The 24,642-nt window shown below is 34.2% G+C and overlaps 1 protein-coding gene and 1 non-coding gene across 3 annotated transcripts; both read left to right on the top strand.

The window, feature by feature from the left end:
* The first annotated feature begins 1,909 nt into the window (after positions 1-1,909).
* LOC131661118 (callose synthase 5-like) lies at positions 1,910-16,063 on the top strand. Of its 2 annotated transcripts, XM_058930539.1 has the most exons (42): positions 1,912-2,222; positions 2,312-2,412; positions 4,039-4,160; positions 4,298-4,394; positions 4,524-4,634; positions 4,720-4,848; positions 4,962-5,054; positions 5,195-5,286; positions 5,394-5,520; positions 5,624-5,761; positions 5,855-5,931; positions 6,042-6,120; positions 6,213-6,338; positions 6,426-6,540; positions 6,694-7,028; positions 7,610-7,662; positions 7,761-7,821; positions 7,902-7,983; positions 8,062-8,111; positions 8,213-8,299; positions 8,438-8,560; positions 8,647-8,739; positions 8,871-8,957; positions 9,047-9,207; positions 9,665-9,788; positions 9,894-9,988; positions 10,086-10,203; positions 10,668-10,819; positions 11,410-11,519; positions 11,602-11,727; positions 11,858-11,926; positions 12,166-12,355; positions 12,457-12,568; positions 12,651-12,770; positions 12,880-12,995; positions 13,074-13,157; positions 13,513-13,625; positions 13,701-13,930; positions 14,237-15,034; positions 15,126-15,176; positions 15,278-15,463; positions 15,620-16,063. In XM_058930539.1, the coding sequence occupies exons 1-42, from the start codon at positions 2,033-2,035 to the stop codon at positions 15,854-15,856; spliced, it is 5,760 nt and encodes a 1,919-aa protein (XP_058786522.1). In that variant the 5' UTR covers positions 1,912-2,032; the 3' UTR covers positions 15,857-16,063. The 2 variants fall into 2 exon arrangements, with proteins under 2 accessions (XP_058786521.1, XP_058786522.1); XM_058930538.1 differs by having other exon boundaries at positions 1,910-2,222; positions 13,513-13,930.
* Positions 11,855-11,934, top strand: LOC131593839 (small nucleolar RNA J33). The gene has a single exon (XR_009281217.1). It is a non-coding gene; the product is annotated as a small nucleolar RNA J33 (small nucleolar RNA).
* Positions 16,064-24,642: the final 8,579 nt, after the last annotated feature.

Here is a 24,642-nt window from a genome sequence, read left to right on the forward strand (position 1 = left end):
TGCTTGAAGATTTATGCACTCGTAAGGTGATAATCCTCATTTGTCTAGTCCCAGCTCCTCGAAGAGACTGACGTACACAATGTCGCAAAAACTTCCTCTGCCAATCAAGATCCTTGGTACCACACAAATTTCTTTTTTGGTAGTTATCACCCATGGAAACACCATCCACTTTTTCTTAACTTGGGAACCCTAGGATTGGTCTCTCATCTCCTGACTCTCATTTTTCATCATTCATATATGATCGTGAGGCATTTCTTTTCACATATCTCTTCATTGTCTACTCTAACCTGGATGATCCTCTGGTAACCGGCGAGAAGACAATAGGATGTGGAGACCAGAACATAGGTTGAAATTAAATAGAAACGACAACTCTACTCGCATTATCACGGATGATATATAATAGAATATGATTCCCACAAACGGTACAAAACAGAAGATTGCTGACTTATAAGTATGCAGCTCTTCCAATACAGTGTTGTGGGTCTCCTGTACGACTGAGTGGGATTGCGTCTGCAAGGTTAGGACTTCAACGCTCAAGGCAATGAAGTTAAAAAGACGTAACTTAACTTGCAAGAATGAATGAAAAAATATATGTCCTGACACATGGACATGCTTATATATGATAGGACATTAAAACTGCTCCCGATTGGTCTGAAACAGAATGCAAGAGATCGTCGAATTGGATCCAATATGATGAACAAGTGGTATGAATTCAGTGTGTAGTCCTCTAACAAAGATCTACATATTCATCGTTGTTTGTTCCTGCAATAGTATCCTCAAATAAGCCTTTAGTGTTACGGAATAATAACTATCAATTACTACTATACTTGTCCATCACCACATTGCATTGTATAAAAGAATGATGGTACAAACTACATAAGATATCTTGTTTAAATTTGACACTAGTAGATTTACATTGAGTTATAGAACAACATTGTGTTATAGTTACTCAAGTGAGAATATACATAACTTTCCTTTCAAAATATTGCACAATTAACTTAAAATAGATTCATATTCAAACATTTTCACATAACATAATACTTGAAAATTTAAGAAAACAACATTTTTTTTTTCAAATTTTAAAGAGATCTGTGTTTGTTCTTTTTCTGAACTTTATTTTTTGTTTTAGTTAAAAAAATGCAACTGAAATGATAAAATGGTATATAATAGAAGTCCAAAAAAAAAAACTTTTTTTTGGGATAATAGGTATTTACCCCGATCATATCATATAGCGAGATTCGATTTACCCCCTATTAATATTTTTTTTTGGATTACCCCTTGTATTTTTAGGGTACCCCCTAAACGTGTAAAAAACAGTGAAAAACCAGGGGGTAAATAAAAAAAACAAGTTTACATGGGGGGTTCTAGGGGGGTAAATCATAGAACTTTTCATATTTCAAGGGGGTAATCCAAAAAAAAATATTAATAGGGGGATAAATCGAATCTCGCCTATATGGTAGGGGGGTAAATACCTATTATTTTATTTTTTTTTAATAAGCAAACTATTATATAACAAGTGAAGCTCAAAAAAAACTTCAAAGGCATACATACAGATAGTTCAAGTCGGAATTACTCATAAAAAAACTTAATACTATGCACCACCTAGCCTATTTTTCCAACAGCCCCAACATAATTACATAATTACATAGAAATTTCTTTTGTATTTCTTGCGCTGTCTCCGGAAAAGATGTTCTTCCAACAATCCATTTTTCTTCCTCTCTAATGACATCTAATAGCCTCACTGTCATTTTTCCACGTGTCACATTTTCTTCCTCTGTCTCTCATAATCTTCGGCTACTACACCTCTTTCTCTCTCTTCCCTCCTTTTATAACTATCTATTTTCACCTTCCACTTTTTGGTTTTCAATTTTTTTTGTCTCAGGTACATCACCAATCAACAAACATATGTGAATCAAAATTTATATATCAAACTTTCAGTTGAATCTGTATTGTTGTTGTGTGTAGGGAGATAGAGATAGGGGGTTAATCGAAGGTCGAGGTAGGTGGCAGTCTGGAGAGAGAGTCGGCAGCAATGTCGAACCTCGAGCCAGCCCCGTCGCAGACGCTGATTCGACGTCCGTCGAGAAGCGCTGCAATGACCACCTTCTCGATGGAGGTTTTCGACAATGATGTCGTGGTTCCTTCGTCACTCGCCTCGATAACACCCATTCTCCGTGTGGCTAATGAGATTGAAAGTGATCGCCCAAGGGTTGCTTATTTATGTAAGTTATTGTTGATTGTTGATTATTGATTGTTGATTGTTGATTATCTCAATTGGTGAAAGAATTTTGTATATTTGTTTTGTTGGAAGGTCGATTCTATGCTTTTGAAAAGGCACATAGGTTGGATCAGAGTTCTAGCGGGCGTGGTGTGAGACAGTTTAAAACATTGTTGCTGCAACGATTGGAAAGGGTACGTAACTAACTTCTGCATGCATGCATGCATGTTATTCTCTTTTTCTTACATTTTTTTTAAAGTTTAAAGATGTCCTTTTTGAAGTAAACTTAATAAGTTGAATATCCAAAATATATAATTATTAAAAATGAATTTAATGGTATTGCAACCAACAACATGTTGTAACCAAAAAACCAACAACAACCTGCACTGAATATACCCTCGGTTAGTTGACCATGTCCACAATTGTATCATGACCATATTAGAGTTTATACGCATCCTTTATCATCTTTATTTCATATTTTTCTCTAATAAATAGCTAATGATAAGGGTAGTATTTATAAAATAATAAATATTATATTAAATATTAAAAGAAATAAATAAAAATGAGCTTTTTTTTTATAAATACGACAAATAAAAAAAGTTGATTAGTCTCGTTAAGCCAACTCAATTGATAACTATATAAGAATATCATATATAAACGCGTGAATTCGAACTCACGACATACCACTTTTAAGAGTTAATTTTAGCCACTAAATTTAAAAGAATCCTCTTCTATAAGAAGATTCTTTAGGGTTCACTAAAGCTAGAGTAGCTGCTGTGTAGTTTTTTCTTCTTCTGGAGCTTAGGCTCTCTTCCTCATTAAAAAAAAGAAGTAAAATAGATACTCCTTCCATTGTATAAATATTGGTTTAAAAATTTTAATTTGTTCAATAGATAATTTTAATGTGTTTAGATAAAAAGTATTATTAAGATGATAAAAACATGTGAAATATTTTGTTTCGGTTAAATTTAAAAAAATTTAAGTGACATATAAAAATGAAATTTATAATTTATCTTCTATGTTAATATAAAGATAATTATTATTAAGTTTAAAATTTTACTAATGATTACACATATCTTATAATTTCATCCAAATATTTTTGAGCATTGAAAATTTATATCATACGAATATTAATGCCTTTAACTTTTTTCTCTTGGGGAGTTAAGCTTCTTTGCTAAAAAAATCAAGTTGTATTCATGCAAATTGTTAGAATAAATTGAATCAGAACAATACAAATTAAAATTGATAGAATAAATTGAGTAACAACAATACAAATTAAAACTTAAAAAAAAAACAATACAAATTAAAGTCAGTAAAATAATAAAAATAAATTGTGAACAAACTAAGGATAATAGTAAATAATGATAAAATATCTATATAAATATGACGAAATTAAATTCTCTAATGTTGATGGCGCCTAAGTTATTGATTTCATATACTCAGGAGGAGTACATCAAATTGAACATAACCCGTCAAATGTCAAATACTCAAATCAAAATAAAATGAGAAATGAGCAACTAAAACAATACTGCACCAAAACAAAACCACGCTAAAAATGACGAAATCGCAAAAGAAAAACGAAAGACTTGATTTCAACTGCGCACCACTTTGCAGTGCCAAATTGGGAATGAATTTCAGGGAAAATTCATCTTGAAATACGAAATGGGGACACGAGATGAGTAGGAAATCATTTGGTTCGTTCTCCATAACTGATTTTGTGTAACCTAAAAAACAAACTTGATCGAACTGAACAATTTCCTTTCCTTGTTACAGTGTAGAGTAGTTTTTTTTTTATTCCTAATAAGTTTGGGAAAATGTAGGACAATGCCACCAGTCTTGAATCCCGGACGAAGAAGACAGATGCCAGGGAAATCCAAGCTTATTATCAACAGTACTATGAGAATTATGTCAAAGCACTTGATCAGGGAGAGCAGGCTGACAGGTACATTTATCACACTAGTTTGATTTCACTTTTGGAATTCTTTGAAATGATTCTATAGGTGTAAAATTGATTTCAACATATTTGGTTTCTCTTGAGTAGAATTTATTATGATTAACCGCTTTGATATTCTTTTGCAGAGCACAGCTCGGTAAAGCTTACCAGACTGCCGGTGTGCTTTTTGAAGTGCTTTGTGCTGTCAACAAGACTGAGAAAGTTGAAGAAGTTGCTCCTGAGGTTAGTCATTATCTCAAATGCATACGTTTCGTATTTTATTTTGTTTTGAAACTTGGTATCTCCTGCATTGATGTTCTCTCGGTATTTATATTTTGGAGATTTGAGCAATGAATTTTGTGGCGTGTTCAGATTATTGCAGCGGCTAGAGATGTCCAGGAAAAGACGGAAATTTATGCACCTTTTAACATTCTTCCGTTGGATTCTGCCGGGGCTTCTCAGCCGATTATGCAGCTTGAAGAGGTATTGTTTCTGCCATGATTCACGTGGAGTTTGTTTTGTGTTTGGAACTACACTGACTTCCTTGGCTTTGTTTATATGTTTGTAGATTAAGGCCGCTGTTTCTGCGCTATGGAATACCCGTGGCTTGAACTGGCCTAGTTCATTCGAGCAAACTCGCCAGAGAACTGGAGATTTGGATCTGCTTGATTGGCTCAGAGCCATGTTTGGGTTCCAGGCACGCTTTTTGCTCCCAAATAAAACTTGAATAGGGAAAAGATTATGGCAAACTATTTTTTTTTTTTCGTGTATGCGTTATATTATGACTATCATGTTATTTTCCCCTCGCAGAAAGACAATGTCAGGAACCAGAGAGAGCATCTAATTCTTCTTCTTGCTAACAATCATATAAGGCTGCAACCTAAACCCGAGCCTCTCAACAAGGTACTTAGCTTTCTCTTACATCGTCCTGCATTTGGCAAAACAGTAATGAAAAATAAAAATGAAAGTTATATCAGTTATCAGGGTAGCTTGCTTTATTTTGGCTTTTAGTTATAATCCATGGTTCTTTTCCACTATTGCAGCTTGATGATCGCGCAGTTAATTCAGTGATGAATGATCTCTTTAAGAATTACAAGACGTGGTGCAAATTTTTGGGACGAAAACATAGTTTACGGTGAGACATGACAGTATTTTGCTTAGCAAATATTTGTCTAATTTTTCCTCATCAAGTTATAAAGAGTAAATTTATGCTGAATATGCTTATTTTGTTTATTCAAACAGACTTCCTCAAGGTCAGCAAGAGATACAGCAGAGGAAGTTGCTTTATATGAGCTTGTATCTTCTCATATGGGGTGAAGCCTCCAATCTTCGCTTCATGCCGGAGTGCCTATGCTACATATTTCACAATGTGAGCAGTGTTTTTATATGTTTCACAATATCTTGGGCTAGAGATTATTTATCTTTGCATATAAAGTGCAACTTTTACTTTACTAACAAAAATAGTACTTCAGATGGCATATGAACTTCATGGTTTATTGGCTGGAAATGTCAGCATTGTTACTGGTGAAAACATCAAACCTTCTTATGGTGGTGATGATGAGTCATTCTTGCGCAAGGTTATAACTCCGATATACAAAGTCATTCAAACGGTATATTTTTTTCTCTTTCTGTTATGGATGTTGTTAGCTTGCTTCATGTACCTTTCTACTCAGCGATGAGTTATACTCAATTAATTAATACAGGAAGCTGAGAAGAGTAAAAATGGGACGGCTCCTCACTCAGCCTGGTGCAATTATGATGATTTAAATGAGTATTTCTGGTTAGTTTGGCTTTTGGTTTCATTTCTTATTGAATCTGATTTTGCTGGCTTGTTTCCTCTTTCATTAATTGGCAGTTTATTGATTTAGTGGTCAATGCATTTTGTTGTAGGTCACCTGATTGCTTTTCTCTTGGATGGCCCATGCGTGATGATGGTGAATTTTTTAAATCTACATTTAATTTCACACAGGTATCTACTCAGTTCAACATTTTATCTTCAGAATTTACTTGCCTAAATGTAAAATGCATATTCAGTTCAACACTTACAAAATTTCTTATCAGGGAAGAAAGGGTGCTCCGGCAAAATCTGCAAGAACTGGCAAATCAAATTTTGTTGAGACCCGGTCGTTCTGGAACCTCTTCCGTACTTTTGATCGTCTCTGGACCTTTTATTTACTGGGTTTGCAGGTATTTTCTTTTTCAACATACCGAAATGGTCATGTCAATGGTTCCCTTGATGATATTTTTGACAAGACCAAAACATTCTTGTTACAGGCATTGTTCATAGTTGCATGGATAGATATTCCAGTGTTGGAAATATTTCAGAAAGATGTCTTATATAAACTCTCTAGCATATTCATCACAGCAGCCGTTCTTCGTTTCCTTCAAAGTATGATATACTCAAATATATGACTTTCTTTTTCGTAAATTTATCATGCTACTATCAGAAGAACTAGTTACCAGTTTTTTTTAATATTGATCTTTTTTTAACCTATTACCCAAGGAAGTGACATCTCGTTCATTCATTTTTATTTTGATTTAGGTGTTTTGGACATGACTCTGAATTTTCCCGGCTTTCATCGCTGGAGATTCACTGATGTGCTAAGAAATGTTCTCAAAATCATTGTTAGTCTTTTTTGGGTTATTGTTCTTCCATTATTATACCTGCATTCCTTCAACGGTTCTCCAGAGTTTATCAGGAAGTTGCTTTCCTTTGTTCATCAAGTGAAAGGGATTCCACCATATTATGTCTTAGCAGTTGGAGTATATTTGATCCCAAATGTACTAGCAGCCTTTCTCTTTCTTTTCCCAATGCTTAGGCGTTGGATTGAAAACTCAGACTGGCACATATTTAGACTCCTCTTATGGTGGTCTCAGGTACTTTGAGCAACCTTGCTAAACTCACTCCTACATTTTCTATTCAAAATCATGGTTTAAAATTATTGTCTGTATGATGCATGTCCTGTGAAGAGCATATAGCTATATACTAAAGGGTGTATAATTAATTTTTAATGCATAAAAACATTGCACATGGATCTACATATGTAGATGCAAATTTCGTAACAGAAATGAACTGATAAAAAAGCTCTTTATACTTAATTCTTTTGACTCTATATCTACATATTGTATTATATTTTCCTGAGAATGAATATAAATATAACAACCAAAGCTTTTTTATTCCTGAGAATAAATATATTGTAAATTTCAAGAATCATAATTTGAAAACAACTTTTGTAAAGTTTTATTCTTTTGCAAAATAACTTACACAAGCATTATAAATTTTTGGAGACATCTATTAATTAGAAAAATGTTGATTCTCTAAAAACAAACTGAAGACCCAAAGGTTAACTTGTCTGATCAAGGTTTTCTTCCAATCTCTTGGGCATCCCTGATAAGCGTACTAATTATTTATTACAATCATCTGTTCATTTTCTGAATTATTATTTGTCGCTTTGCAGCCAAGAATCTATGTCGGACGAGGAATGCATGAGAGTCAATTTGCTCTCTTTAAGTGAGTTTTATAGAACAATATGTAAATAATATCATTTAAGGGCTCTTGTTTTTTGTTTAAAATTTGTTTCATCATCAAAATTCTATTTAAATTTTCAGGTACACTCTTTTCTGGGTGCTTCTTTTGGCTGCCAAATTTTCATTCAGCTTTTTTGTCCAGGTAATTTTTACACGTGTAGTTGTTTTCCTAAAATGTTTTGTGAACTTGTTTAGTCTCTTTTGAAAATTGTCTCTGTTCAGATCAAGCCTCTTGTTAAGCCAACTAAAGACATAATGAGCATTCGACGTGTTGATTTTGGCTGGCATGAGTTTTTCCCACATGGTAGTTTCTTCTCATTTCTAATTATTCAATTCTGACTTCCTGTTAATTCTATTGATCTAAAATTTCCTTGTTATGCAGCTCAAAATAATTACGGTGCAGTTGCTGCACTCTGGGCTCCTGTACTTATGGTGTGTGTTCTATATTTCTTGGCCATGTTCAAATACATTAATCTTCTCTTTTGTATGGGATAACTTTTTCATCATAACATCTCTTTACATTTTGAATGCAGGTTTATTTCATGGACACCCAAATTTGGTATTCCATCTTCTCAACTGTGTGTGGTGGTGTTCTTGGAGCCTTCGATCGTCTGGGAGAGGTAATTTTCTCTTTGCATTATTTCAAATAAATTAAAATTGGTCAATTGGATTACTCTTGTAGAACCAGAAAGATAAAATACTTTAAGACATGATCCTTTAAACAGCCGGTTAACGTCATTGTCTATCTGCCTATACAGATACGCACTCTGAGCATGCTCAGATCACGGTTTCAGTCATTACCTGGTGCATTCAACACTTACTTGGTTCCTACTGACAAGAGAAAGAAAAAGGGATTCTCTCTCTCAAAGGGATTTGCCGAGGTTTCTATCATATTTTCTTCTCATTGCTAAATTGTGTAAGCTAAATGTAATTATTTATCTTCACTCATGTTGCAATGTTTGTATAGATTTCCGCAAACAGAAGGAGTGAAGCTGCTAAGTTTGCCCAATTATGGAACGAAATTATTTGCAGTTTCCGCGAGGAAGATATTATAAGTGATAGGAAAGGCCTCAAAGTCAAATTCTTTAGTTTCTTTTCTTTGTTCTCAATCCTAGCTTCAATTATTCCTCATCCATATTTTGATTTGTCATTTATCACCTATCAAGGACTAAACTATGTTTGCATCACTCCAGGGAGATGGACCTTTTGTTGGTTCCTTACTCATCAGATCCTAGTTTAAAAATAATTCAATGGCCGCCATTTATGCTTGCAAGCAAGGTTCCTATTGATTCCCTGTGCAATTCAATTTTTAAAACTCATGTGTTTGTTACAAGTTCCAATAATTGACTCCCTCTCAACCTTTACAGATTCCTATTGCACTGGATATGGCAGCTCAATTTCGAGGAAGGGACTGTGATCTTTGGAAACGCATATGCGTAGACGAATATATGAAATGTGCGGTCATTGAAAGCTATGAAACTTTCAAACATATTTTGAGCGCGTTAGTGGTCGGAGAAGCTGAAAAAAGGTGGCTTTTAGTGTATTTTCTGTTGATGTTTGTGTCTTTTAGTCTAGACTTCGCACTAAAGGCATGTTTTCTTTGGTTGTGTCATTACTATCCAGTTCTATTAGCATTTCAGCATGCTTCGGTTTCCCATCTTCTCTTTTTCTATAAATACTACAAACGTGGCTCTTGCTGTTTCCATCGAATTTCATGAACATCAATTATAGTCTGATATGCTTGTACTTTCTATGTATATTTAAAATCTCTTTCTGGACCACTTAACAACCCAAAACAAATAACATAATAAATGGTTAACTTGCGTAATCATTTTTTAGTTTAAACCATATTAAAATTACACATTGCATTATAGAGGTCATTCCAAATTTCATATTGGCTGCTTGTGCTTTTTTTATCAGCGGATAGAATAACCTACAAAAGTTATGTAATCATTTGTAATTATGAGTACATTGTGATGGATCAGGACAATCTCTGTCATCCTAAAGGAAGTTGAAAACAGCATCTCTAAAAATACACTTCTTACAAATTTCCGAATGGGATTTTTGCCTTCCCTTTGCAAGAAATTTGTTGAGCTTGTTGAAATTTTGGTGAGTCATTTGAAAGAAAACTAATTGTATCATCCCTTTGTAGTCTTAAATGGTCTGTCTATAACTAACCTATTTGGAAGCTTACGTATTACTTTTTGGTCACAGAAAGATGCAAATCTATCCAAGCGCGACACACTGGTGGTATTGTTGCAAGATATGTTAGAAGTGTTTACTCGTGATATGATGGTGAATGAAATCAGGTTGGTTAACATAAATTTTACATAATAACCAACATTTGAAATATAAAATTCCTTCATGAACTTTAATAACATTTGCTTTTCACATTATGCTCATCAGCGAATTAGCAGAACTTAATCTAAGTAGCAAGGATACCGGAAGGCAACTTTTTGCTGGTACTGATGTAAAACCGGCGGTACTCTTCCCTCCAGTTATTACATCACAATGGGAGGAACAGGTAGCTAGTCATATTAATATAAATAAATTACACCATTAACACTTTTATAGTTTATATTAGTATTAGCTTTCCAGGTGCTTCTTATCTTCCGTGATAAAATTTAGGCTTAATATCATTTTTGTCCCTGTAATTATAACGTTTTTTGTTTTAGTCCCTGTAAGTTTTTTGTTTGGACTCAGTCCCTGCATATTCAAAGTTTGTTGCTTCTAGCCCCCGTCAACTTATTGGTCCACTTGATGTGATTTTATTGGGCCACATGACGTCAAGGACTACAAACAACACTTTCTGAATTTGCAGGGATTGAATTTAAACAACAACAGAAAAACTTACGGAGACTAAAACATATAACAAATGTTATAATTGCAGAGACTAAAATCATATCTAAACCAAGAATTTATCGTCCAATAAGAAAAAAAAACTATATAAAAGCTCCTATAACTTGCAAATAATTATGGGTGTTTCAGATTAGACGTATTCACTTACTGTTGACGGTGAAGGAATCTGCCATTGAGATTCCAACAAACCTTGAAGCACGCAGAAGGATTGCATTCTTTACGAATTCACTGTTCATGGATATGCCTCGTGCTCCTAGAGTTCGTAAAATGCTCTCGTTCAGGTCTGGTGCTTGTTTGTCGTACAGAACTCATGACCATGAAGATATATGCCAATATCTGCTGGAATTTCACCTGTCTGTTTTGGATGTTGAACTAACTATATTAATTGTTTACATTCTCCCAAAACTAATAGAAGCTATAAACTTGAGGGTCATATCTTATTTTTTTAAAGATGTGATAGAATACTATTTTTAGTTATACATCTGATCTCATGTGTTATATAAAAGGGAAATTTGGTCCTATAAAGGGAAATTTGGTTCTATAAATTTGGTTCTATTATAACCTTACCTTTCACTTATAAGAGGTTGATTCCATGACTCAAACCTATGACCTCCTACTCACATAGCAACACCTCCAATTGTTGGGCCAAGGCTCCCCTTTCTGGAGAGGGACCTTTCTTCCAAGGTTTCCCCTTCACGATGGATTTGTCCTTTCACACACTATCAAGTTCACAAAATGATTATCTCCATCATAGTTCTCCCTATTCATCTAAGTAACTCTCTTTTAGAAAACTAATCGACTAACTGCCCTAACTGTCTATATTATTTCCTAACGTTCCATGTGCTTATTGATAGTTTTTCGCTTGTTGCAGTGTCATGACTCCATACTACAGTGAAGAGACTGTCTACTCGAAGAATGACCTTGAGGTTGAAAATGAGGATGGTGTGTCAATCATATATTACCTGCAAAAGATATACCCTGGTTTGTACGATGAACAATATATAATTTGACTGTATTTTGTTTTTACAAAAATGACCGAGCTAAACTATTGTAATGTTATCAGATGAGTGGAATAACTTCATGGAACGAATTGAGTGTAAGAAAGATAGTGAGGTATGGGAAAGAGATGATAATATATTGCAGCTACGCCATTGGGCCTCACTACGAGGGCAAACACTTTGCAGGACAGGTATGACAGCTTCTGCCTCTTCATTCCTGTAGAAGGATGTGGCTAATTAATAATTTTCCTTTCCTCTTCATCCCTGTAGAAGGGTTTGGTCAACTAATAATATTCCTTCCGCACTTGTAAATTAATGCAGTTAGGGGAATGATGTACTACCGGCGTGCTCTTAAGCTCCAGGCTTTTCTTGATATGGCTAATGAAAAGGGTAAGAAGAATTTCTTTTTGTTCCGATCTATTTAGCTAAATCTAGTAGGTACGTGGCAATGGCAATTATGTGATATATAGATTTTTTAAAATCCTGTTCCTTCTTCCATATTTATCAATACATAAATGTCACTTATGTGCAAGTCACTACGTATTCTATTCCTCACTGTGGTAAACAAAAGAGTAGTTCTATCTGTCAATAATACATTATTGCATCGTTTTCTCTTATTTTGTGGGCAGAGATACTTGATGGATATAAAGCTGTTACTGTTCCATCCGAGGAAGATAAAAAGAGTCACAGATCACTATATGCCAGTTTAGAGGCTGTTGCTGACATGAAATTCACATACATTGCTACCTGCCAGAACTATGGAAATCAGAAGCGTAGTGGAGACCGTCGTGCAACAGACATTCTGAATTTGATGGTTAAGTATGTTCTCCAATTGATAAATTGCCTCAGCTCAAGTACAATACTTGTTTCACTTCCAGTCACTTGTTTTAAGAATATAATTTATGGTTCTTCATTTGTAGCAATCCTTCACTTCGTGTGGCATTTATTGATGAGGTTGAAGAAAGAGAAGGAGGAAAAGTACAGAAAGTTTATTACTCTGTATTGGTCAAAGCTGTGGACAATCATGACCAGGTAATTGCATATTGATGTTAGGAAACAAATTCATTTACCCTAGAATATCTTTGAACTTATGGTTTTATTATTTTTTGTGAAGGAAATATATCGAATTAAACTGCCAGGTCCAGCGAAGTTAGGAGAAGGGAAACCTGAAAATCAAAACCATGCAATCATTTTTACTAGAGGAGAAGCTCTTCAGGCTATCGACATGAACCAGGTAAACATAAATTTGTTTTGTTAGAAAATGATTTTAAACTTAAAAAACTATTACTAGGTGAAACTAGATGTCAGTGCCATTAAAAAGGTGTAATGAAAATTTCTTCTAGGATAATTACTTGGAAGAAGCTTTAAAAATGCGTAACCTTTTGGAGGAATTTAACGAGGATCATGGGGTTCGCCGGCCTACAATATTAGGTGTTCGTGAGCATATCTTCACTGGCAGGTCTGATGACTTCTATTCTACATACAGAAAATTTCTAATTTTAAGTTTCCATATTACTTAATTCTATCACTTCTACAGTGTTTCTTCCTTGGCTTGGTTTATGTCAAATCAAGAAACAAGCTTTGTCACAATTGGTCAAAGAGTTCTTGCAAGACCTCTGAAGTAAGTTTAGCGATTTCATTACATGGTTGACTTTTATATACAAGTACTTGTTTAACATAAGACATTGTTGTCTTAACTTAACACTGTGATTTTTAAAATCAAAGGTCAACTTATTATTCAAATGTCACTTATCCAAGATTTGCTTGCTGATAAATTTTATGATTTCTTCTTCCCTCTTGTTTGTTTTTCTTGTTGTATTGGCATCCCATACTACATGAAATTTTAGATACAATAGTAATGAACTATTGATTTTTCCTCCCATATCCTCTGTCACTGTTGCAAGAAATAAATCATTAGAATGGATGTAGTACAGGCTTTACATTTTCTGGTTAATGATGGATTTGTGGAATTCTAGGGTACGATTTCACTATGGTCATCCAGATGTTTTTGATAGAATTTTTCACATTACCCGGGGAGGAATGAGTAAGGCTTCTCGTGGCATCCACTTGAGCGAGGATATTTTTGCCGGTAACATTATTGAAACATCTTTTTTATCATGGATATTTTATATTTCCTCCTTTTCTCATGCTTTATCCTATGCAGGATTCAACTCAACACTACGACGTGGGAATATTACTCATCATGAATACATTCAAGTTGGAAAGGGTAGAGATGTTGGACTCAATCAGATCTCTCTTTTTGAAGCAAAGGTGGCTTGCGGTAACGGAGAGCAAATACTAAGCAGAGATGTCTACAGGCTGGGGCATCGTTATGACTTTTTCCGCATGCTATCATTTTATTTTACGACCATCGGATTTTATACGAGCTCATTGGTAATGGTTAATGCATTTAGGATAAATCAAAATAATACAATTCTTACTGTTGTTTTAGATACAAATAGTATTATTATCATTATTGCTCACGACTTGGTTATTAAAATGAGATTAACAGATCCTTTTAAAAAAAACCAATCCCAATATGAGTAGTGGATCTGGAAATAAATCTCTTACTACTTTAAAATTACGTGACTGAGTGTTGTTACATTGAGAGCTGAAAATTTCTTGTGGTGAACTATAAAATTTCTCTTATGATATTTTAGTTCTGCATATGGCAATAAGCATTTGTTTTCTGATTCACAGGTTGTGGTCCTTACGACTTATGCTTTCCTATATGGCAAACTGTACCTGTCCTTAAGTGGATTTGAGGCTGCAATAGTGAAGTTTGCTAGGAGAAAGGGAGAGGATACATTAATGGCAGCAATAGCTTCACAATCAATTGTTCAAATTGGACTTCTAACAACTTTGCCCATGGTCATGGAAATTGGTCTAGAGAGAGGGTTCAGAACTGCTCTAGGTGACTTCATAATAATGCAGTTGCAGCTGGCACCTGTTTTCTTTACTTTCTCGCTTGGAACGAAAATGCACTATTTTGGGCGCACTCTCCTGCATGGAGGGGCAAAATACAGAGCAACTGGGCGTGGATTTGTCGTTCGTCATGAAAAGTTTGCAGACAACTACAGGATGTACTCTAGGAGTCACTTTGTCAAAGGGATTGAGCTCACAATATTGCTGATCTGTTATATGATTTATGGATCAGCAACGCCTAACTCATCAGCATACGCCCTTCTGTCATGGTCAATGTGGTTTTTGGTTAGCTCTTGGTTGTTTGCTCCTTTCCTTTTCAATCCATCAGGATTTGAGTGGCAGAAGATAGTTGAGGACTGGGATGATTGGAATAAATGGATTAGTAACCGAGGTGGTATTGGTGTTCCTTCAAACAAGAGTTGGGAGTCATGGTGGGATGAGGAACAGGAGCATATGCAGCACACTGGCTTTATAGGGCGGATTTGTGAGATTCTTCTTTCCCTGCGTTTCTTTATCTATCAGTATGGGATTGTGTATCATCTCAATGTAGCCAGAGGTGACAAGGGTATCATGGTAATTATGCATGCTAGCTTAAATTTATTTAGTATTGTCATTATCAAATCCTCCCTCCCCCACAGTTTCCTGACATACATTTTCTCTTCAGGTTTATGCTCTGTCCTGGATAGTAATACTAGCTGTTATGGTTATCTTGAAGGTAGGTATACCGGAATCAAAATGTTCATTCTGAATAAAAGCTTTTTTTTTCTGCATATGCTTGATTATGAATCTATTAACTGGTGACGTCTGAAACTGCAGATTGTGTCCATGGGTAGAAAGAGGTTCAGCGCAGATTTCCAGTTGATGTTCCGTCTTCTCAAATTGTTTCTGTTTATTGGAGGCGTTGTCTGCCTGGCCCTGATGTTTACTCTGCTTAGCCTCACTGTCGGAGACATCTTTGCCAGCCTTTTGGCCTTTTTGCCAACGGCATGGGCAATTATACAGGTACTTGTTTGTTAATCATAGCAATTGCTAACTAATCATTTCTCTTGATATAAGATCTCAAAAGTCAAGTAAATTAAGTCTCTTTATTCATTCCCGTAATGCAAATGTGAATGTAAAATCACTTGTTTCTGACCGGCGCGGTGTTTTACTATGCAGATAGCACAAGCATGCAAGCCATTGGTGAAAGGCATTGGAATGTGGGGGTCTGTTAAAGCTTTAGCTAGGGGCTACGAGTACCTAATGGCTGTGGTTATATTTACACCAGTGGCCATATTGGCATGGTTCCCATTTGTTTCAGAATTCCAAACTAGGCTTCTGTTCAACCAAGCATTCAGCAGAGGACTTCAAATCCAGCGCATTCTGGCCGGTGGCAAGAAACATAAGCAAAACTGAGTCAAACCTTTTCTGCAGCATTCAGCCTGGTTTGTGCTTGTCAATAGAACAATTCTTGCAACCAGTGCATGTAAAATCTGAAATAGTGATGAGAAAACTATATCATAAGCGTTTTAAATTGTATCTAATCGCACCCATCACTCTGATTCTCCTTTGTCCATATGAAAGATATAGAATTGAATATCAAATTTTGTTCATTTGTTACCACTGCGTGATGTTGGAAACTCGGCGCACTTTCTCTATCCCTTCTCCACATTCAGACAACTAAATTTAGTGAAGTAAAATCTTCAATAAAATCAAAGATTTAGCAGGCTAAAGAGGTTAATAAGATTAAGCTATTCTGCTACTGTTTGGGAAAAATTACTGAGTTCATCTCTTGATTGCAAGTATTTTTAGTGAGACTTTATCTCCCTCTTGATGGCCGAGAGAGTGAAGGCAAATGAATAATTAAATGTTGAGATCTATGCATAATTGATTGAAGCAATTCAATTAAATAATTTATATCACATTGTAATGACTAATAAAAAAATATTTTTGTACTGCCAATTTAGACAACTATTCCAACAAATTTTATGTGGTTAATGCATTTTAAATATTATAACCAGTCTTAGTTAAAATTAAATACTACCAGTATGTGATAATTTATAAAATTACGTTTATTAATGACCTTGACAAAAGAAATTTAAGAAATAGAAAAAATAGTAATAAAAAGTAAAGAGTTTGAAAGAATAATGATTTATTAGAATTGTAAAATATCTTAAAATTAAAAAAGAAAATTTTACAAAATAAACTATAATTTAAAACCGGTATTGTATATCATCACAATTAACAAAAGTTATTCTTTTTTGTATGTGGTCTAGTGGTGAAAGCTTAAGTCTGGATGTATTTTCCTCAAGATTTCCGATTCAAATCCTAATATGCTTAAATTGCCTATTAAAAAATTTTTAACTACTAAGTACTAAATATTAATATTAATGTAAATGAAATAAAAAATATTGAGAGACAATCAATGGCACGCGTAAACAAGAAAATTCAAATCATCAATAATCACGTTATCATTTGATTTTTCATTCTAGAAGTATCATCTCCATCAGAGCACACAAAAAATATTATTGAAGACAAGGTTTTTCAATGAAAAATCTCAATTTTGTTAAAATATATATATAAATATAATTAGCTTTCGTTAATTGTGGCGTTATTAATGTATAATACGGTTGACATTGAAAACTCATTTTAGAATATGAAATAATTGTTTTTTTTTTAATATAAAAAAAGAGTTTACACATACAATCAATCAAAATTCTTACACTTGCCATGTCATATTAATTTTTTTAAATTAAAATTATATTCTAATTGGATACATGGTTGTGATTGATTGACAATGAAAAAATATTTTACACTGTCAATGCATATCATTTTTTCTAAAAAAAAAAAAACACCTAAATAACCAACTTTCTTCAAAAATTTCAAAATAATGATGTTTTAAATATAAAAATTTCATGTGCAAAGCGCGTCATCCCGAGTCTTCTTAAGTTTTTGGAGGTTTTGTATAAGTTAGATATAGTTTATCTATAGCAAAATAAATAGAGGTCCTATTTAATCATGATTTAATCTGAAAAATAATTTATGAGACCCTATTTATCTATAGTTTAACCTTAAAAATTTTAAGGTCTTGTGCGGTAGTCCGTCTTGCACGCCCTCAAAGACGGCTCTGACACCATCATTTAATTTTTTGGAAGGCAAACCAAGCAAATTGGCGCCTCCAACAGGGCAAGACATTTCAATTGGCGCCTCCAACAGGGCAAGACATTTCAATTGGCGCCTATAGTTTGATCTTCAAAGGGGGCGTTAATTTTTTGAAAGGCAAACCAAACAAATTGGCGCCTCCCCTTTCTGTATTTTTTTAATTTTTAATTTTAATTAAAAAGGGTTGATTAAATACTAATATTATTTAATTTAAATAACGACCTTTCTGTATTTATAACGACCCGTTTGATCATACAAGTCACTGGTTCCACACCTTCTTTTTGGCGATGGCGCATCCCCTTTATGTACTTTTTTAATTTTTAATTTTAATTTTAATGATTAATTAATTAAAAAAGGTTTATGAAATACTAATATTATTTAATTTAAATCGAATTACATGCGGGAATATTTTTTAGACTAATTATAATGATTTGCTTTATCATACAAGTCACTGGTTCCACACCCCAAGGTACTATTTCTCGTACAGATCTCTGATTCATCTAAGGTGTTTGATATGAGGTCTATGGAGCATCAACATCACCATCCTTCCTCATAAGTTTTTGTGATTCTACGTAGTCTTGTGTCTGTATTATCACGCTGTTGTAATTGAGTTTATTATTCATGTTGTTATGGTTGTATTGTTTAGGTTGATGGGTCATTGGTGGACTGCCTAATCGATTGAATGACGACATTGGTGTGAAAGCTTCATTGGAGAAAGGAAGAAATTATTGTTGTGGTGTTTGGTAGTCATATGTTTGTTGGGTGTTTTCGTGCTGTGATGTTTGAGTGTTTTGACTATGATAGGAAGTGTTGGTTTCATATGTTTCTTGGGTGTTTTGGCTATGGTAAGAGGATTCGTTGGCGGTATATGTTTGTTGGTTGTTTTGATAATAATCATGTGGTTTTTGGTGGCATGGGGTATGCTATTGGTTTTACGGATGAGTGTGTGGCATGTATTAGTTATGGGTTTGGATGTTTGTGGATTGGTACTTTTGTTGGGTATGGCGTTGTGTGTAAGTGGTTTGGTAATTTTGTTGGAGGTTACATGTTGAAGTTTGTTGGTGTCTAGGTCGTCTTTGAGGGTGTGCAAGGCAGGATACCGCACAGGGCCTCAAACTTATCACGGTTAAATTATGCTAAAATAGGGTCTCAAAAATACTTGTCATTGTTAAACCATAGGAAAAAGGGGGACCCTATCTATTTTTCCAATGTTGAATTGATTTAACCTATACACCTCCAAAAACTTAAGACGACTCAGGTTGGTGTGGGTCGCATAAATACTTATCTTTGATTGAAAAACCCAATCGTAACTGATCTATACCAATACATATAATTATGAGTTGGTTTAGATTCAGTTGGCATGACAGTGTCGGTTAAGACCTGTTGATGATGACACTTCCATTTACGACACTCATCTTTAGCAAAGTCTCTCAAATCATCAAAGTTCCATTGTTTCTAGACTTTTCGCTGACGCCATTACCCGAGGCACCTTAGAGAATCTGGAATTTCTTGATGCATATCGAACTCAAGTTTCACACTGTCACTATGGTACATCTCCATAGTAGTGAATTTAATGACCAGTGTTGTTGCAGTCCAAATAGTTGCATCTTCTCTGTTCCTTTCATGTTGATGTTTCAGACCCAAATATGGCCTCCATATAAAAGTATAGAGGAAAAATTAATTAGATCAGTAAATGGTTATTATTAAAAATGGTTATCATTAAAAATAATTATTATGAAATGAATAGTTTAGTGGTAATACATCATCTGGTCGTAAGTGATCCAAGAGATTTCGATAGACCATGATGCAATGTCTAGGACATCGGTAATAACTCATCCCACCGGTGAACCAAATATACCTAAAAGTTAAAATAAATTAGTTAGAGTTAATAGTTTAAAGCAAGTAAATGGAATTAATGTTATAAATTTACTTTGTTGTGGAGAGGAATGTAAAGTTGTTGGGGTTGACAGAAGCTAGGGACGACAATCTCGATGAACCATATGGTTAGAGAAAAATAGTGCACCCATAAAATATAGATGTACTTTTGTTTGCATTTTTACACAAAGAGCTATAGAGATAAAACAAACAAGCGGAACCCTACCTGTATGTTCCTATTTTATCTATATTTCTTTAAAAAGATAAATACAAAATATGTACACAATAACCAGTACTATCGTGAAATAAAAATGAACTAATTAGTAGTATAATATAGTATCTAGTTTTAATTATTTGTTGTTCTTCGGTAGAATTTTTGGTTAATATTATACCTTTGTAATTAGTTTTAAGGCGCGTAAGTAAAATACATACCTTGGCCCTTTTGAGTATCATCTAACAAGTCGGAACTCAAAAGTTCCTTGCATATTGAATTGGCTAAGTTGGTATTTCCATTAACCGCCTTACCCTCAATAGGTAGATCCAATGACATGTACACGTCCTTTAGTGTTACAATACATTCACAGGTTAGAAGTTGAAAAATGTATGTTTTGGGTCTCCATATTTCTTTTAAAGTGAGGACAAACCTAGCATAAATAGAATAGGGCATGTTTTGATAACATGACCAAATCCGGCGTGTTCTAAATAAGGTTGAATATACTCTCCGTGTACGATATATTCATGGACACGAGTACAAAATTTCGATGGATTCTAAAAAATTGCTTAAATAAGTTTTTCATAAATATAATGGGTTAGAAAAATTTAAATTCAACTATAGCAAAATAAAAACTTACATAAAAATTAATGTTGTTGATGGTTTCTCTATGTGTTTCTCTTCCATGTTCAATAGAGTCATTTTGCTAGTGAGAAAATATGAGAGAATGTGAGCACTTGAGTAAAGTTATAGTGTATTGGTTTGTGATGAAAATGTAGTGAGCAAGGGTGTTATTTATAATAAAGTGAGGAAGGTAAATTTATAAAATGTTGGTGAGAAAATAAATTACACTGAATGCATGTTGTTGGGTGTTTTGTGCTTGATTAATGCAGAAATCAGCTTTTGCATGCATGCTAAAGTGACACGCCATGTCAGTTGGCACTCATGTGCAATATTTAGAGCTTACGTCAGTTGGGTTGACGCATACATGAAGCAAAAAAGCTTTTATAGGCTATTATATATTTTGCAAGCACGCATCATAACCACGCCAAGTCAACTGGCGCTTCAATGATAAGTAAAAAACTTGTGCCACATGACACAAACCGTATGGAATTAATAAACTTTGTCTTTAAAGGCATTGGAAACCTATCCATAACCGCGTTGGTGAGAGCAACCTATTTTAGGTTAGGGCCACCGTTCGTAAGCAGAGGCAAAAAATGGAGTTCGGTGTTAGAATCAGGACAATAGTTCAGTGAAAGTTGCATGAAAGTTATGAAGGAGGAAATTAGCAAAGCTAACACATATTTGGTTACAAAAATTGACCGTCATAACCACATTTTCAATGTTTAGGAGACAATAGACCACAATGAAGAGAGACCAATGAGATACTACCGGATCAAACTACATGGAGGTTAGTGCGACTACAGAAAGTTTTAAGTCTTTCGTATGCCTTACTCATATGTCATTGTCGTGTGATGAATTGTCAGATGACTTGCCGCCCCTTTTAAAGAACAAAGAGTAGGCGCCAATTGAATTAACTAGTCCTATTGAAAGTGTCATTCATCTGATTTGTCTAAAAAACTAAATAGTGACGCCAATTCAATTATTTTAAACGCTACACATGAAAAAAAAATTATTTGAACCATGAGTATTTTTAAAAAATATTTGAGAGAATTGATTATTTAAATATTTTTGTAAAAAAGTATAATTGTCTTTAAAAATCGAAATAATTTGCTATTTTTTTTGTTTAAATGAAGTTTTAGAACAAAATGACATAGTATTTTGAAATTTTATTAGTTTCTTCTCTTTTCCATCAATTACCCTACTCTCTTCCCTCACAACAAATACCTTTATATATAATTTGATATAATATAATAAAAATTAAATATGAATAAGTAATAAAATAAAAATTGTGGCAGCCACTATGTCACTCATGGTATCAACTATAGTAATACTGTCCATATGTCATGCTTACCTTTAATTCACTCACCATATCATGCTTAGTTAGTGCTTCATTAATTTATCTTTTATTTAACGCTATGTTCAGTGCCTTGACAGTTACAGTAACACTTGCAAAAAAAGTCATCCCCGAATGGTGTTTAAATTAAGGCTGAAGCAAGGGGTGGGGAAGAAAAGAACAAATTCAAAGTTGAAGCAAACATGACTAAATTGTGAGTCAATGCCTTCCCTGCCCAACAAGCAACGTCAAAATCAAATTGAATTTGATGCTCAATGTTATAATTAAGAGATACTAGTATGTGTCTTATTTTAATTTTAAAAAAAGAATTTGCAATGATTGAATGTAAAAATGAAACTTTGTCAAACACAAACTAACTTGTTCTGTGGTGGTCGCCAAAGTTCAGGTAGAATGTAACTACTATTATAAATAATATTGTTTTTGTAATAAATTATAAGAAAATTTTTATTTTTTATTTATTAAATAATTAATATATTTAATATAGACTAGATACATTAATTATTTAATGAATATAATTTTTTTTAAGAAAATCAAACATTTCAAATTATCCTTTTAAGAATTCCATATTAAACAATTATTTTTTAAAAAAGTCAAACATTTCAATTTTTAATGCATGATTGCACAATTTTTTATAAAAACTTACTATTTAAGGTTCTTAAAGTGTATTATGGAGACACTTGTTAGTATTTTCCGTAATATATTTTATGACAAAGGTTTCATTTCAGCTAATAAATATATAAATATTGGGCACACCACATAATTTTTTATAAAAAATATCACGTATTTGCTATGTTGTTACAGAAACAGAGGGGAAAACTAACTCAAAGACATATTTTGATTTCTAGCAATTGCAGTTCATATTTATTTTAATGATTTATTTTATTTTACAATGGCGCCTTTCTTTATATTTTATTTTTAAATAAAAAATAAGTCACTTTCACCACGTGAAATGCTAAACATTTCATCTTAGTTGTGATTTTCAACTATGGTAAAATAGTTTGTGTGTGTGTGTGTGCCCGCCCTAAATTTATACCTCGATTATTTATTGACTGACGTGAAACTACAATGAATCGAAGTTTTCGGAGTATTACGATGATGCAACACAGTGGATCGAATATTGAGATCGCGGTGCTTTATGAACTAAAGGTATCGGTCTTCATGTGATGCTGTTAATCGGTGTTTTCTATCTCTGATACGGTGGACCTATGTCTGGTACTTGTATAATTAGCACTCTAACACCCAAGTCAGTCAGGATTCAAGATGGTGGTAATGAAAGTTGAGATTAGAGATTGTGTACCTAAAATCCTTAACGAAGGTATTTATACATTGGGCTTCATGGGGCGAATTGGATAATGAGCCTAATGTTATTGGGCCTTTTGTTGGCGCATAGCGGTAAGTCCTGAGCCTTTGGCCGATGCGAAATAGTGGGTCCCAAGTCTTTGGCCGGCACAGAATAGTTTCCCCCAAGACTCGTCAGGCATATTTGATACCGGGGAGTCTTATAGTAGTCGTGGCCGGCCTCTGAAGATGTTCGTCCAGGCGTCAACTATCATGCACCGCTTTGGTTTTGTTAAAGCGTGATTAGGGTGTGAGCATTAAATGCAATCCCATCTTTAAGACGTTTCACCATTTTTCCTTGATGTGTGACCTAAAAAGGTATGGGGTGATGTGATGCAACTTTTCGTGTACTCGAGTACACTTGAGTAGGGTTATCTTCCCCAGATGAATTTCGACCACTGATTTTCCCTTATTTCCTATTTTCGATCTTATTTGTTCGATTACCTTTTTCTATATAAAGATGGAGAGAGATCATGGAGAAAGTTTCTAGTCATCTGGTAGACTGGGTTTCCCTTGTCTCTTCAAGTCTTCTCTTCTTATCTGAGAGCATTTGTCTTCTAAAGTAACTTTCATTGCACGTTCATACTTTCAAAGTATTAAAGCTTCGATTATTCAACTCTCTTCCTTTTTTCAGCGCTTTCCCCCCCCCCCCTCATATTTCAAGGTACCTTCTCTTATCCTCAGCTTTTACTTAGTATTTATCGAATTTTATTACGATTAGTGGTAACCCTAGTGTCGTTGAGAGTGACTCAAAGGGTGGTGTTTCTTCGTCTTAGAGACATGGAATGATGTCTGAATCGCATTCCTTCCCCCTTTTCAATGGTCTTTTTGAATAAGAAATCATTATTTTGAGTGATGATTAAAAAATGGAAGAGTCGTATGGAGAATTTCTTTCAAATTAAGCTATCTCTATGAATACTCCAGAATCTTTGTTTCCTGCGGAGTCCGACAGAGTGGAAACCTTGTCAAGAGGCCTATGCCCCTCTTAACTTGACTGAGGCGAAAATAGAGGTTGCATGTCAAAGGAGGGAACATGTCGGTTGCTTCGTCAAAACCTATTGGAGTCGACTGGTTATGACTCTAGTAACGTTGAAATTGCTCGTCAAATTGAGTGCTAGGGGCACTATGACGCCGTATCCTGGATCAGTTCCGTTGACCATCGTAAAGTTGTATGTTGGCCCGTAAGGGTCTTCAATTATTAGAGTCATTCAATGCTAGTAGATACCATTGGGTGGCTGCCGAAATAGCTGAGAAGGTGTATTTATGCTTGGAGATTTAGTTTTTGAATGTAGAACAAACTTGATAAAACTTCCAAGAAGTACATACAAACTTGTTTAAAAGGATAAAATAAACAAAGAAAACAATAAAAACAATCAGATAAAATGTTTGGATTAAAAGTGATATGGATATTCATATATTTCTCACAAATTTTCTTCTCTTTATAACTTGGACGTTTGAATTCTGTAGAGAACAATAGTGAAAAATGTGAAACTTTATTACATGAATGAAATCAAATTATATACTAAATACATCAATAATCGTTGATAACAGATACTTCTCTAGGACTCAACACATATCTTACGACGTGGGCTTCTATTTTCTAATGCACCTCCGCATGTCTTTGGTTTTCTTGAACTG

The sequence above is a fragment of the Vicia villosa genome, linkage group LG3, assembly GCF_029867415.1.
Source record: "Vicia villosa cultivar HV-30 ecotype Madison, WI linkage group LG3, Vvil1.0, whole genome shotgun sequence".
Lineage (NCBI taxonomy): Eukaryota > Viridiplantae > Streptophyta > Magnoliopsida > Fabales > Fabaceae > Vicia > Vicia villosa.